The following is a 15,083-nucleotide window of genomic DNA, read 5'->3' on the forward strand; positions in this document are numbered from 1 at the left end:
GGGCCTGCAATGTGTGACGTACAGCATGGTGATGGAGTTATTTGCCACTGAGTATAGAACCTTGGCGGGCTGTGTTGTAGAAGGGTTCTGGGCAGGAGGTAAGCATTTTTCGAGGTTTTCAATTGCAGTAAGTTTTGTATCAAAATACCCGAAAAAAAAGTAAAAAAAAAACACAATTAAATAAGGTTCTAAAACGCACTAATGTCAAAAAAATTGAATCAGGTAAACTCAGACTTTTTAGTTAAAAATTAATTTTATTTCTCGTATTCATTCGAATCCGGTGAATAGGAACCTGTTCTCATCCATACGAAAAAAACTATGTCTAGCATCATATTATATCCAGCTTTCTACGAATATTAAAATGTACAATCATAAGATTAAATCCAGTTTTTTAGCCGGTGCCTTCGGCACCTCGGGGCTAAAAAAAACTAGTTTTCATCTTATAATTGTACATTCTATATCCGCGGAAAGCCGTTTATAATGCGATGCGAGAAATAACTATTATTGAATTAGTTAAAGCTTATTTTATTTAAAATTGAATATACCTATTACATTTGCAATTGCGATGTCGTTCTTTTTATCGTTAAAGTCTATTGTCCCATGACTACAAATATATATTTCTCGTAAAGTTTTAATCAGTTCGTTACGGACACGTTTACAATAATTAAAGCAAGGACACCTAAGCTTTTTTTTATAAGAGAGAGATATTACCTCCAATAACCCACCCCCCCCTTCAATCCATTGGACGTTCTAAAAGCAACTGATTAATTTTATTGGCGAGCAGCAATATTATATTGAAGTGTAATCGGTAATATTATTCTCTATCTGTGTGTATATTCGCAAGTATTAAAACATGGTGCTTGCAAATTAATTTGGTATTTGCGATTTTACATTCTAAATACCAACTAATCATGAATATAGGTATACATAATATAAAGAAAACTAAACTTTTAGTCATGAACCATTTTATCTTTTTTCTCTTTTTCATACTTTCTTTCTGGCGGTTTTACTTTATTCTTTTCTTTCTCCAATTCTAATTTATCCTCTTTTTTGTCTGTCTGTGTGTCTCTTTCTTTCGATCTGTTGTATATTTATTTTATTTTCATATTTAAATAATCAATTATTTATGAATTATTCCTCTATTCGTGTAACTACAAGTATTATACATTATCAGAATGTTATTTAATCTTTTTGCATTTTGCATCTTAACGGCATTGGTAATTGAATTTTACCAATGGAAATATTGGAATAGTATTCACTCAATTAAAGAGTGGATAAACTAAACCCCTACCTATATCTTTATATAATTTTCAAATTTTATTTATTCGGGGCTAGTTTACCCTTATCTGACTTGACCTAACCTAACGATACCTTTATCCCAATGCGTTTCTTTTTATTGTTATGGTCTACTTTCGGGTGGTTAAAGATAATTTGCCAAAATCGTTTTAATTTCTATCTTTTGAACTAAAAAAGACCCAGTCGGTCGTTTAGACCTCTTTAAACACATAAAACGCACAAAGTCTGCATGAATTATGGAGTTTTTTTGGGTAGTCACGCAGCTTGTCATATGTTGGAGAAAACATATTCATAAAATTGAAGAGTAACTCCAATCTATGTCAAATGTGTGATAAAAATGATGAACGTATTTGTCTAAATTGGCAACGCACAATAGGAGCTTCAAGCTTGCTAGCTGACTTATGGAGTGTGCGCCCACTTCCGCCTAGTATCTCATATGCTCATTGTTGCATTTTCGCAGATAGGCACTTACCAAGAAATGAACAAATAATAGGAAATCAAAGATAAAGGATTATTTTTTTGGATTTTGTAATAATATATTGTATGTAGAATATACAATGATATTATGGCAGGGGAAAATTGTCGTCAATTAAGGTTGCTATTTCCTCCGTCGTTGGTTTGTCTGTTCGTTCATCCAAAAGATGTCAAATGAAATGGATCGTTATTTTAGCCCAATGAGTGTTTCACTTACTCTAGATGGTGGAAATCTGCCTTAAGATCCAAGTAATAATATGCAGTTTTGGTTGTTTTACAATGTTATGCATGTGCGGTAGTGAGTGTACACTAGCTTATGGGTGAGGCATTCTAATAGACAGTTTTTGCAAACCAATTTTCTAGCGGCGAATCTTTTCTATAAAACTTGCCCGTTCGTCTGTAAATCTCAATAAATATGCATGAATGGTGGTTGGATTAGGGCATACCATTAGATATTTTTTTGTAATGTTTTCTATAAATTTGTATTAACAATTGTTTACTACACTTAAAAGAAATAACCTTTTACAATATTTTGGAGTTTTTTATTAAATGTATCTCTTGGAGCCATATTTCTGTATTGTTTGTGGAAAGGAGGTGACGTATAGACAGATAATACATCCTATTACTTTATTATTCACTACCTGCTACGCCCCTAGAGACCTTTAGGGTAGGTTGGGTTTGGAACTGAGTCGACCCTCATCAACTTTCAATTTTAGTTTTGTAACGATAAAGAAATTTTTATAAAAATTTAGGGGAGAAGTTTTTTTTTCTAGGGACGTTACTCTCCTCAAAAATAGTCATAAACCTAACCAGGACCTCTGAGAATCTACACTCAAAAAAGGAATCATGTCGGTTCAGTTGTTAGCTAAAAACGTTAGTATAAACAGAAGACTCGAAGACATCCTGTTAATGTTATTTAAGAATATGACTTAGTTCAGGAATATGTCCTAAAAACCAATTCAGACCAGCAATATCCGAGATCTTAAGCTTTAGAAAAGGATATCGTAGGAAGATTATGTCAAAGATTTATTGATTTAACTTCTCCTTATCTAAAACTCATTGATTTAACTTCTCCTTATCTAAAACTCATTGATTTGATCTTTATTGAGAAGGTTATTATTTTGACCTAATATTTATTTACAATCTTGCATCCTTCCTTATACATTTATTTTTAATAGCGCAGCTACTCTATAACTAAGAATATAAATTTCCTTGTAACTGATGGATTATAAAATTTTCTTTAAAGTCTAACAGCTTCATACTTAAAGTAGGTAGATGATTCCTCCTAAATCTTAAAAAACTTCCATTGATCTATGTAAAAGTTCCTTGAAAGATTTTCTGAAAAAAATGGTCCAACAGATTTACATTTAGAAAGTCAGACATCTGGTTACTTTAGTTTAATTATGATATGTTTTAAGTGTTAAATCTCCTGTTACAAAAAAAAACAATTTCCTTTCTATTTTTTCTGTATAACACTCTGTTATGTTTTCTTCAATACAAATGTTGTTATATAGCTGCGATACTTAAGAATTCAATCTAATTCTGTCCTTGTTATAATTTTTTTTGACTGGGTAAAGTTCAGATCTTAATCGGAGCATTCTTTTCAACAGTTTGTGCAGAGATAGAAAACAAGAAAGATGATGTACATAATCTCATATTTACAAAGTTTTTCAACATTCTACTATGTATTAGTATTATTTACATTAAAATATCTTTATTTGGTAGTTATACAAACAACTAGTCGGATATATCGACAAATTACATTTTAAATAATATCAACAATTATGACGCAAGGATTTATAGAATAGCTTCGCTCCGAAGGATGAAGGTTTTGACATATTTGTTTGGGCAATAATAGCTAGTCATATAAATCATTTCCATGTTTATTTTTTTCCTCGTGCAGTGCACTTTATTTCCTATCTATTTATCCATCGAACTATCTATCTATCTGTCTATCTATTCATTTATCTTTCCCTCTACCTGTCTTATCTCTTGATGTCTCTTTCTCTCTAACTATCCGTTTTTTCCCTCTCTATCTATCTATCTATTTTTTCTATCTATTTTAGGTATTGTGCTTTTGGCTGTGATAGCAAAATATGTTCAACATTGGAGATATATTCAACTGGCCATCAATATACCTACCCTTGCCACTATATTCTTCATTTGGTAAGTAGATAGATAGATAGTAAGGTAGATATATTCAACTGGTCATCAATACACAAGAGAGATAGATAAACAGTTAAATAGATAGTAAGGTAGATATATTCAACTGGCCATTAATACACCTACCCTTGCTGCCATCTTTTTTAATTGATAGATTTATTGATAGATAGTAAGATATAGATATAGTCAATTACCTACCTACCCCTGCAACCATCTTCTTTATTTGGTAAGTAGATAGATAGACAGTGAAATAGAGTGTCAGATATATATAATATATATTCAACATGCTTCTACCTACTTTATTCATTAAACAAATAGGCAGAGATAGATAGCCAGAAGATGTAGTATTAAAATATAGATGTACAGATGATAAATGGATAAATAGTTGACTAAATGGTTGAAATGATTGGTAGCTAGATATCTCAGTAGATAGAAAGACAGATGCCTATAAAAATTTACATAGATAGATGTAATGTAAGAAACTGAGTTTAAATAATGTATATTTTATAGTATATAATGAATGTAATATATTATTTATCCCTACTAACACAACTCCATAAAAAGTTATGCTATAGATGTAAAGGGCTGGTGTTTCATCATTTTCGCATGAATATAATTTTTTAAAAGTGTTTCTTACCAACAGGAAGACACAATAGTAATCTAGTTAGAGGGGGGTTTAAAAGATTATTGGCTAAGCAGATGGAAAACAGTAATATATTGCGGAGTTTTCATTAGTAGTTGAAATTTTTGGACACTCAACTTAATGAACCAACCAATCAAAATTAAATTAAATTGTAAAGCCTACGAATAAGAAAACGTTAGTATATAACAAAAGGGACTAGTGCAAACAGCCCAATGTCACCAATGTAAGTTTTAGTAAATTTGGCAGAATTGATTGCACATCGAGTAAAGGGTAGGAAGTCCATTTATGTAGTACATACTTACAGGATTAAAAAGGTATGAAGAGGGTAGGTTTAATAATAATTTATTATATTCCTCATAGAAAGGGATAGGACAATAAATGTAAAATTAGATTTTCCTCTGATAATAATGTTATTTTTTTGTAGATATATTCATTTACCTCACAAAATTAAAGACAATTTTGGAAGACGAAGAAAGTCCCTCAAAAATTAGCATGTTACGTCATAAAAACGAGGGATTATCCATCTCTTTTTTAGGTTTTTTTACCCTCATCCTCTCCTCATTTTTATGACGTCATTAAGAGCATTTCTTCGTCTTTACAATTTTGATATTTAATATTTTTTTTATATTCTCTTCACCCATCTCTGTACAAAAAATATTGGCACTTTTTATCACTGCATTAAGCATTAAGTATTTGGTACCCCTTCTTTCTAAATATGGAATAACATTTTTGATACCTCTATGTTAGTATTCAAAAAATAAATATTTTGGATTCATGTTTTAAGTCAAGAAATTCTTATCTTTTAATTTTGGCAATTTTACTTCCATCGAAGACAAAATCTTTTTAATGAAGGAACAACTTACGATGTTTAGTTTATGAGATAGGTTAGGTTATGTAAGGAATAGCAGAGTTCTGCAGGGCTACTGCAAAAACAATCTTATGGCTAATGCAGGGTTAAAGCTTATTGTAGGGTATGTATATCTATTTTTTAAAAATTCAAATAAGGGGGCGTTTAGGTTTTATTGTTTGATTTTAGAGGTTATATTGCAATTTTGTTTAAATTAAAATATGCCAAATAATCGTTACCTTAATCTTTGTATGTCCTGTTAAACCATCTGTTGTTGTACTCATAACCAAATATAACAAAAATGTAAGAAAGGCTGTTTGCAAAATTTCCATTAAAAGGAAAGATTCGTGACATGTATGAAAGAGAACCATTATGTTCAAGTGAACAGCAAGATTAAAAGGACCATCTTTCAGTTTCGTTTGTTTATAATCCTTGCACAGATTTGTATAGGGATTAAAGTCAAGACAATGGGAAAAATGTCCTATTTTCTCGTTTCTATTAAATAAAATAGATTTTAATCCCCTACCTTTAGAGATAAGAGTAAAACACTAGAGGGAGAAAGGGTTAAATAACTGTATCTCCCCATCGCAACCACCTTGCGCAACCTTTCTATAGGGTCATTGAAAATCAACTAATGGTGTCGCTTATATTAACACAGCCAAGTAGCAGAAAATAATTTAGAAGCAGACGAAAGAGGTCTTTGAAAATTGAAGGGATGTAGTTGTCTGTATATACATCTATACTATAGATCTGTAATTTAGAGAGTTTAGAAAAAAACGATCTCGAAACGGGAATGGTAAAGTCAAGAGAGCTAAGTAAATAAGAGAAAAATTTGTGCTCAAAAAGTTTAAGTAAGAATGCTTGACTTTGTATAGTACAATATATTGTAGTATATATACAATAAGAATAAAGATATTTAAACAAATATTTATATGTAAAGGCTGTATTGTCCCTTGAGTGTATATAACCCCTGTTGCATAACCAATAAAATATCACAGGGGGAAAATGGATATATCATCTGCAGATACATTTACCATTTGCAGTATTTTTGGCACTTTAAGTAAAACTTTTCTTTTATAAAATATTTCATTACTTTTCAGTTGATATCATATTATTGTGTGTTTTCTTATTCGTTGGCTTAACAACTTTTATTGGATTTGATTGGTTCGTTCATTAAGTTGAATATTCAAACGTTTCAACCAATAATTAAAATTTACCGAAGGGGTAATTTTGTGTAATATGTTTGGGATGTATATAAGTTTAATGGTCATTGTCTTAACCCATTAGATCCCTAAATTACACTTAATTGATCGTATTTATCACACCCACTTAATTTGATAATTTTTTAATAAAACTAGATTTCCAAATAATTTTAAATTGTCATTATCCTTTATCCCTGACAATAAAATGTTTCCATTTTAGGATAATCCCTGAATCTGTGCGATGGCTCATCTCAAAGGTAAATACCATGTGGACAGTTTAACACGGACGAATATATCCAAAAGTAGCGCAGCAATAAAAATACAATTTAGCTGTTTTTATTTTGACAGTTTTAGATAACAGGAATGGTTTTAATGTTACATGACAACTGACAAGTAATATTGGTGGAGCTCTTTTAAATTAATATATTTAAACTACTTAGGGAGGAGACATTAGACTGTAAATTATACAGGTCCTCAAAGTTTTATAAACATACTTTTTAATTCGTCAAATTTTTTTTTATAAAATCTTCATTGTTGTACCCGCTTAACTTTTTCAACAAACAATATTAATCTGAAGTTTTGACAAATTTATTGTTGTCTTTTCTCGTAAGACCCTTGATTAAAGCAAAAGTATAGTTTATATATGTAATTGCTGTAAAAAGACTTCGAAGAAAAATATTAGAAGGATAAATGGACAATATATTAACAGAACGTACAAATTAAAAATCAAAATTTTTTGTCGTGATTTGTTATGATAGAGGTGCTTTGCTACCTAAAACATATAAAGACTATAACGGTGCCAAAAGTTACAATTTAAACAAGATATTTTTCCTAGGCGTTTAAAAAAGATGTTTGGCACAAGAGCACTTATTTGCTACCAAATCTACGTAAAAATGTTCTATTTAAAAAAAAATGAGGAAAATAAGAGAAAAAAAGTTATTATGTTATACAAAAAAGGCATATTTCTGACTAAAACCCTCAAGTGTATTTTTTCAACACTTAACCTTAAATTTGAGTTTCAAATTATTCTTTTCAGGGAAAATATGACAAAGCTGAGGGTATAGTAAGCTCAATCTTGGGATACAACAGTTTGAGTCTCGACCTTGCCACCCTCAGGAGGGAGATGGAGGCCATTGGAGGCGCCCCGTCCTCACATAAGAGAAATCCAAACTTTACAGTACTACTCAGGTAAGACTAGAATTGTCCTATTGTTTTAAAACAATTCAAATTATCCGTTGTCATCCTTGTTTTAAAAACTCCTTGATATTAAGCATTATAAGCGTTTAATAAAGATATTTAGATTTTAACAATAAACAATAAGAATACAAGATCATTTATTTTCATAAGTAACGCAGCAATAACAAGGTGGCTAAAATTCTAGCGGCTACGTTAGGGCTGTTTTTTTTGGACAGGGTATATTTTTATCTAGAGGAGATTTATCTTGGAAGTGTCCATACAAATAGTTATAAACCGCCTTTAACAAGCGTAACTGTAAATGAGAACCATATCGGTTCAGTGGTTTGCAGACAGGCAGTCAGACTGTTTCTTTTATGTAAGGATTACTAAATTTTTAACAGTAATATAGAGAAGTCACATTCATATAAACTGTTAGACGTACAGTAAACTCCATTTTTATTATGGCTTTGCTAATAAAAATTTACGTGTCTTTAAATGCCTAATACGTGATAAATAGTTAACTATTGTTTATTTTTATATGTTATATAGTTTGTCTGTCTATTTACTAATATCTCTATATCTGACTGTCCGATTGCCTTTTTAAAAGTTACTTATGGTAAAAAAATCTATAAATTTTGTGGTTTACCTAGGGTATTTATTAAGCAATTCAATTTAAATAAAATTTGCCTAAAACTAGATCAATTGTCGACTTCAAGGCGTAACCATGGGATATGAAGGGCTGAAATAAAGTAGGCTTGAATAAATGATTTATTTTTTTGCTGAAATTTTTGTCTCTTGCCCTTGGTTTTACCCAAATAGGCAAGAAAACGTGCAAAACCAACTGTAAAGAACCTTCTCCTCTTTTACAGTTTATTGTTGTTTTGCATTTAGGCTGTTATATTGTTTTTTTTTACATTTTAAGTTTTGAGAACTTATAGGTGCTGCGATACTTTTGAACTTAATAGTTTATGTTATAAATTTTTATTTAGCTATTGTTGATTTTTTATGATAACAATAATTTTAATTAGTTAGCTGCTAACCTTTTACATTATAAGGTCAATGCTAATTGCTTAGAAAAAAATAAATATCATTTTTCAATAAAGTATAATTATTATTAAAATTCCATGGCAAGTTACTAGATTATATGAAATAGCGGCTTCGCCCCTAGAGGCCACTTAAGTTGGGAGGGGTTGGAGAAGAAGTTGAATCCCCCAATTTTTAATTTTATACGTAAAAAGAAAAGAAAAATTTTGTTGGGGGCGTGGGATTTTTTTCTAGTGGCGATTTACTTCGGAGCGTGGTGTTACCTCCACATATAATAGTAATAAACCTTCTAGGAGCTATAAGAACGTTTACTGTAAAGGATAACCATAAAGGTTGATATACTTACGTACACAAAGACAGAGAGACAGATAAACATCATGTTTGTTTAATAAGATACAAGTAACATGATTTTAAAAAAGCAATCTTCTTAATTTACAAATTCAATTGATGTATAGAATTATCCATAGAAAACACCACGTATAATTTTTCAATGAATGGCTGTAAACTAATTTTAATGATGATTTTATATCAATAAGCACATTAGGTAAAGATGTAATTTATCTTACATTGACATGTCCCTGTATCCCCTATTAGGTAATTCTTATCTGAAAATGTCTTTGTTTATTTAATTCTAATGTAATATTAATGATTATTTAATGGTATTAATCAATTAAAGAAACAAGGAATATATGTCTTTAAGTAGCGCAGCAATTACAATTTAATCTTATTATATAAAGTAGTAAGGGTTTATATAGGTCCTGTGATGGTTTTAGACTATTCTATTTTCAAATTTATACTTGGGATAGTTTTAAGCTCTTTTTATAGCTCTTCGAATATAGAGCCCCTAGATGCTAGGGGCGCAGTAGTAGTACCTTTATAAATGTAGAATGATAATATATCAAATAATACTATAAAGTAATTTTTATTTTACCATAAACATCTCACAATGATCTTTTATAATCCATGCCATTTGATTCAAAAGATTTTGTATTTTTGAATCCAAGAATACACAAAAATAAAGTTAATTATTGAGTAGCTTTGCTACCGTGTAAAGACACATGTCTCTAACTGTTACAACTCGGCTTAAAGTAATTTTACTGATTGACTGTAGCTCCGTAAACAATCATGGGCCTTTTTTTATAGGAGAATAGCTTTTCTATAAGTTTGTTGTTATGTTAGTCTTTCAGTGTTGCACTTGATGCGTGATTTAGTTTTGCAATGGCTTAACACAAGGATAATACAAATAATCCTTGTTAAACTAAATGATTCCTGCTAAAATAAAGTTTAGATACTATATGTCAACGAATATTTATTGAAAAGCTACTTTGCACTTATTTTAAGTTGACAATCATTACTATTAAAAGTATGAATACAGTTTTATGTTGATACAAATACTGCACCAAAAATAAGATAGAATATATAGCCAATTTTTATTCAAAATTTTTTTTTATTGTAAAATTTCAAACAGCTGCGATGCTATGGACATTTTCGTGGTTGTTTTCAATCGATTGTCTTAAATGATACACATACTTAGTGCTTTATGACACTTTGTCTTAACAAAATAAACACAAAAGAGGCAACAATAGAGCACCTCATTTTAGGATTAATATTCTTAATGTTTTCTCATGGACCAAGATGCGTAATCTTAAAAAACACTAGAGACCAATTTGATAATGTTCTACTAGGCAAAAACTTTAAATTGATATGGATGAATCTATGTATGTTCAGTATGATCCTAAAAAATGCTTATTAATTTTCAAGAATGCTTGGTAAAGCTTTGACATGTTCTAGGCTATTTTTGGTAAGGGATGTAAACCAATCTCTGTAAATAAGATTGTACTTTGAAAAAATACCTTCCAAAATTCCCTTCTTTATAGTATTCTCGCGTCTACCCCCAAAGAGTTTTTTAAAAAAAGTAACGGGGATTTTTTTCATGGGGGCGATTTCTCTTGGGATGGTGGAGATACCCTACCACAAAATTTATAAACCTTCCCTAGACCTATAAGAAGCTTCACAGTAAAGAAGAATCATAACTGTATAGCGGTTAGCGAGATCCTACGATACAGACAAAAAAGGTTACTACTTAAAGTGTGTTACTTTATTTTATGTTTGTATTATTATTTGGCCACAACTTGGTCAATAATGCTCACAAATCAGACCTTTTTCGACCGAAGATGCTCAAATGGTTCCTTTACAAGCCCAATCAATCAGTTTTAAGATATCTTTATATTTCAAGAAAAATTTATGAAAATACTAAAAAACAGCAAATTTGGGTGTTACCTTTTATATGCACAGATACCATAAAATCAACAGAAAAAATACTTATTTTTACTTTTCTGTCATTTTTAAAGTTTGATTCTGTTAAATTGGCTTTTCTTGAAGGGATTTATGCATTGAAATATACTGAAACATAATATTGGGCAGAAATTAATGTATTTCAAAGAAAGAAAATTTTAAAAATAAGAAATTCGACCTCTATCACTTCAGAGGACAGCTGCCAACCTCCAGTTGACAGGATATAGTTTAATACTTGTTAGCAATAATAATTAGCCCAAAAAGTAAAACAAAAGTTTTTTAATATGGTAAAAAAAATGATAATCTAAATCTTAATTTTGATGATCTGGAGGACGCTCTTACTGGTGGTGATGATGACCCAGATCGTATCCAAGTACATGAGCATTATGACAACTCATCTATTGAACTATGGTCCAATTTTTGTATTTGTAGCAGCCTCTAATTAAAAGTTGTAACAAGAAATATAACCATCTTTTAAAAACTACTATATTTACCTTATGAATTGGAGAATTTAAAAACCATGATTGTATGTTTTGGGATTTCTCTTGATTGGAGAATGCTACAAATACAAAAATCGGACCATAGTTTAATAGATAAGTTGTCATAATGCTCATGTATTTGGATACCATCTGGGTCATCATCACCAACAGCAAGAGCCTCTTTAAGATCATCATCCCCAAAATTAAGATTTAGATTATCATTTTTTTACCACATTAAAAAACTTTTTGTTTTACTTTTTGGGCTAATTATTATTGCTAACAAGTATTTAACTACATCCTGTCAACTGGAGGTTGGCAGCTGTACTCTGAAGTGATAGAGATCGAATTTCTTTTTTTCCAAAAATTTCTTTCTTTGAAATACATTAATTTCTGTCCAATATTGTGTTTCAGTATAATTAATGCATAAATCCCTTCAAGAATAGCCAATTTAACAGAATCAAACTTTAAAAATGACAGAAAAGTAAAAATAAGTATTTTTTCTGTTGATTTTATGGTATCTGTGCATATAAAAGGTAACACCCAAATTTGCTGTTTTTTTTTTGTATTTTCATCAATTTTCCTTAAAATATAAAGATATCTTAAAACTGATTGATTGGGCTTGTAAAGGAACCATTTGAGCATCTTTGGTCGAAAAAGGTCTGATTTGTGAGCATTTTTGACCAAGTTGTGGCCAAATAATAATAAACATAAAATAAAGTAACACACTTTATAAGATAGGATTTCTCTTTCATTTAAAACAAAACAAAACAATATTTTGTGGATAGTTACCTAAAACCCTTCTCTTGGGACGAAGCCACTAATTACAAATATTAGTTAATTAAGTTGCAACTAAATAGAATGCTTTTACTAAATTTGTCCAAGGCTGATTCTATTTTCTGAATGAGCTTTTCTCAATGTTAATCCGAGTAGACATTTGCTACATACACACTACAACAATTATATGCATAGCTGCGCAACTTTTTCTCAGCAATTTTCCCTTTGTTTTTAATTTCTCCCACAGCAAAGAATGATTTTTACAACATTTTTAATTTTTGACTAGTGCAAAACTTTAAAAGTGTTACTCTCCCCAGAAAAAAATATCAGACTGTCTCTTCCAAAGAAATTGAGTAGTGGCTTTAAAAAAATGTTCGATCATAGTCGGTCTTTAACAGTTGAACAGATAAACAATTATACTGACAAACCAACACGAGGAAATTGTAGCGAAGCTGCGCTACTAAAAAAACTGTCGGGTCATGGTTGTTATTCAGTTTCTTAGCCAAATTCTGTGTCACGATCTGTGTAGCTACAGAGTTACCTTATGGTGTGCTATAAATTACGCAAATATCATTATAGCCAATCCTAAAGCAAAGACAAGTTCCTTAAAACGTGCATATATACAATACCCAGTGTATAATAAATACGAATATATAGGAATCTTCACTGAAAATTTCAGCTACATATCCTAAATAGCAGCCGAGAAAATTAAAAGTGTTAAAGACTGACTGATAAACGGACGGACAGAAAATGAATCAAAAAGTAGATTCAATAATAAAAAGTAGACGGAATGATGTACAAACATACCATATTTGAAAATGGCTGCGCATGTCTTTTTGTGGCAATAGGTGAATATAGTTAGCCACATGTCATAGAGTCAACTCAGGCGACAGCTTTTCATAATTTCTAAAAAAAATCATTTTTAAACTTCGAATGTTTTTAATATTGTATAGCTTATTTCGCCCATTTCTCTCAAACTTTCATATAAATTAACAACTTACTAACATATCTATATCAACAGTAGCAATGTTTTATTTAGCAAAATGAGCAAGAAATAAAATGCTAAAATACACCTTTTAATGACCGAATACATCTTTTTGTAGGGTTTGACAAGTATGCTAAATATTCATAAACTAGACAATAAGATCCTTCCTTACTAATCAGGGTTCGGCAGCCGCGCCTCAGCCGCTCATACGCCTCAGTTTTAAACCTGCTTGTGAGCTGAAAAAGAAATTTCAGAAAGAAGGATTGTCTGTTAAATAGACAGTTTTATACATCTAGCTGACTTTAATAGTGATAAAATTACGATTTCACTGAGGCTTACACGCGGCTTACGCGCGGCTGCCGATCTCTGTTACAAATTTATATATGGCTATTAAAGAAGGATATTTGACACCATTACAGTTAACTTAACCTGCTTATTTTTCTTGATGAAAGATTTTTGCCTTGGAAAGTCTATTTTACCTTTCGATTTTACTAACTGTTAATAGTAAGATAAAACATTGAAGTTAATATCCTAACCCCTCTCCCTCCCACCTTCCAAATAGCTTTAATACTGCGCTTTTAGAAATATATTTTTCACAAATTTAAAATTATTGATGAATTGTCCTCTTAAGTTCACTGTAACGAATATAAATTCCTCACTATATGTATATGATAGTTGTATGTTTATTTATGTGGACAATGAGCATGTCTTGTTCTAGTATGAAGGAATGGCATAATAAATAACATTATTGTAAATTAACAATTTTTTTCTTTTACTTTATATCACCGTCAGAAAAACAATTTTGCCTGTAAGAATAAGCAAATCATTAAGTTAGGTTTGATTGATGAATAATTCTATAATTCTATTATTTGTTAATATAGGTACCAAAAAGTATAAACATTTGCTTTTAAAGACTGTATTGCTGGTTTTGACCAGCTGAAGAGTTTAATTAAAGCTAAAGAATTTGTACGCTATACTGCGCGGAAACTGTAGATTTTGTGTTGGAAATTATTTATAAAGTCTGCATAGATACTAAGTTTATATTCATTGTACTGCCAAATTGTCAGAATAACATGCTAAGATAGAATATAGAGTGGATGCGATACAAAAAAAAGGCTTTCGAAATTAAGTTTAATTAAAAACGGTATTTGGATTCTGGACAACTGTATTTCTTACCTAATCAAAATATATAAAGAAAGGATATTATTAGAATCATGAACAGAATACCATCAAATATCTGCACTGTAAAATGTATAATAACAAGGGAAACTATATCCGTAGCAGTTTCAGCAAGCTAAATATTATGAGTAAGTAAGATTCAATGTCAAACGTTTTTATAGGAGTTGATTGCATCATATGATAACGTTTGTGTTTATCATAACAGCCTTGCAAATGACAGACAACCCTAGTTTTAGAAGAAAATGTTTTTTTTTTACAAATTTTAAAATGCAATTTTACAGTATATTCCTTGTGCAAAAATTATTTTTGCGAATCATGCGCAATCCACATGACGTTATAGTGATAATGTTTTTAGCACAAGCTGCTAAAAAATATCTGTGTTCATGTGTAACAACAAATTTTATATCTACGACTTGGCTAATGTTACAATATAAGTAATATTTTTCCAGTAGAACTGTCTAATGTTATAAAAGGAAATTTAGTTGGTGTTACAGCATTTAAATTACATGTCAATTACATTCGATCA

At 30.4% G+C, this 15,083-nt stretch overlaps 2 protein-coding genes across 2 annotated transcripts in view; one reads left to right on the forward strand and one right to left on the reverse strand.

Annotated features, from left to right (window-relative positions):
- LOC145314502 (alpha-crystallin B chain-like) overlaps positions 1-15,083 on the reverse strand; it is a 390,513-nt gene that overhangs the window by 146,735 nt on the left and 228,695 nt on the right. The window lies entirely within an intron of this gene.
- LOC145314932 (solute carrier family 22 member 7-like) overlaps positions 1-15,083 on the forward strand; it is a 111,600-nt gene that overhangs the window by 51,004 nt on the left and 45,513 nt on the right. The window contains exons 8-11 of the mRNA XM_080155008.1: positions 2-98; positions 3,837-3,936; positions 6,846-6,882; positions 7,662-7,813. Of these exons, the coding sequence (XP_080011134.1) occupies positions 2-98; positions 3,837-3,936; positions 6,846-6,882; positions 7,662-7,813 (386 nt within the window). The remainder of the gene's footprint in view (position 1; positions 99-3,836; positions 3,937-6,845; positions 6,883-7,661; positions 7,814-15,083) is intronic.

Source organism: Acartia tonsa, chromosome 3, assembly GCF_053477335.1.
Source record: "Acartia tonsa isolate MP-2025a chromosome 3, ASM5347733v1, whole genome shotgun sequence".
Classification (NCBI taxonomy): Eukaryota; Metazoa; Arthropoda; class Copepoda; order Calanoida; family Acartiidae; genus Acartia; species Acartia tonsa.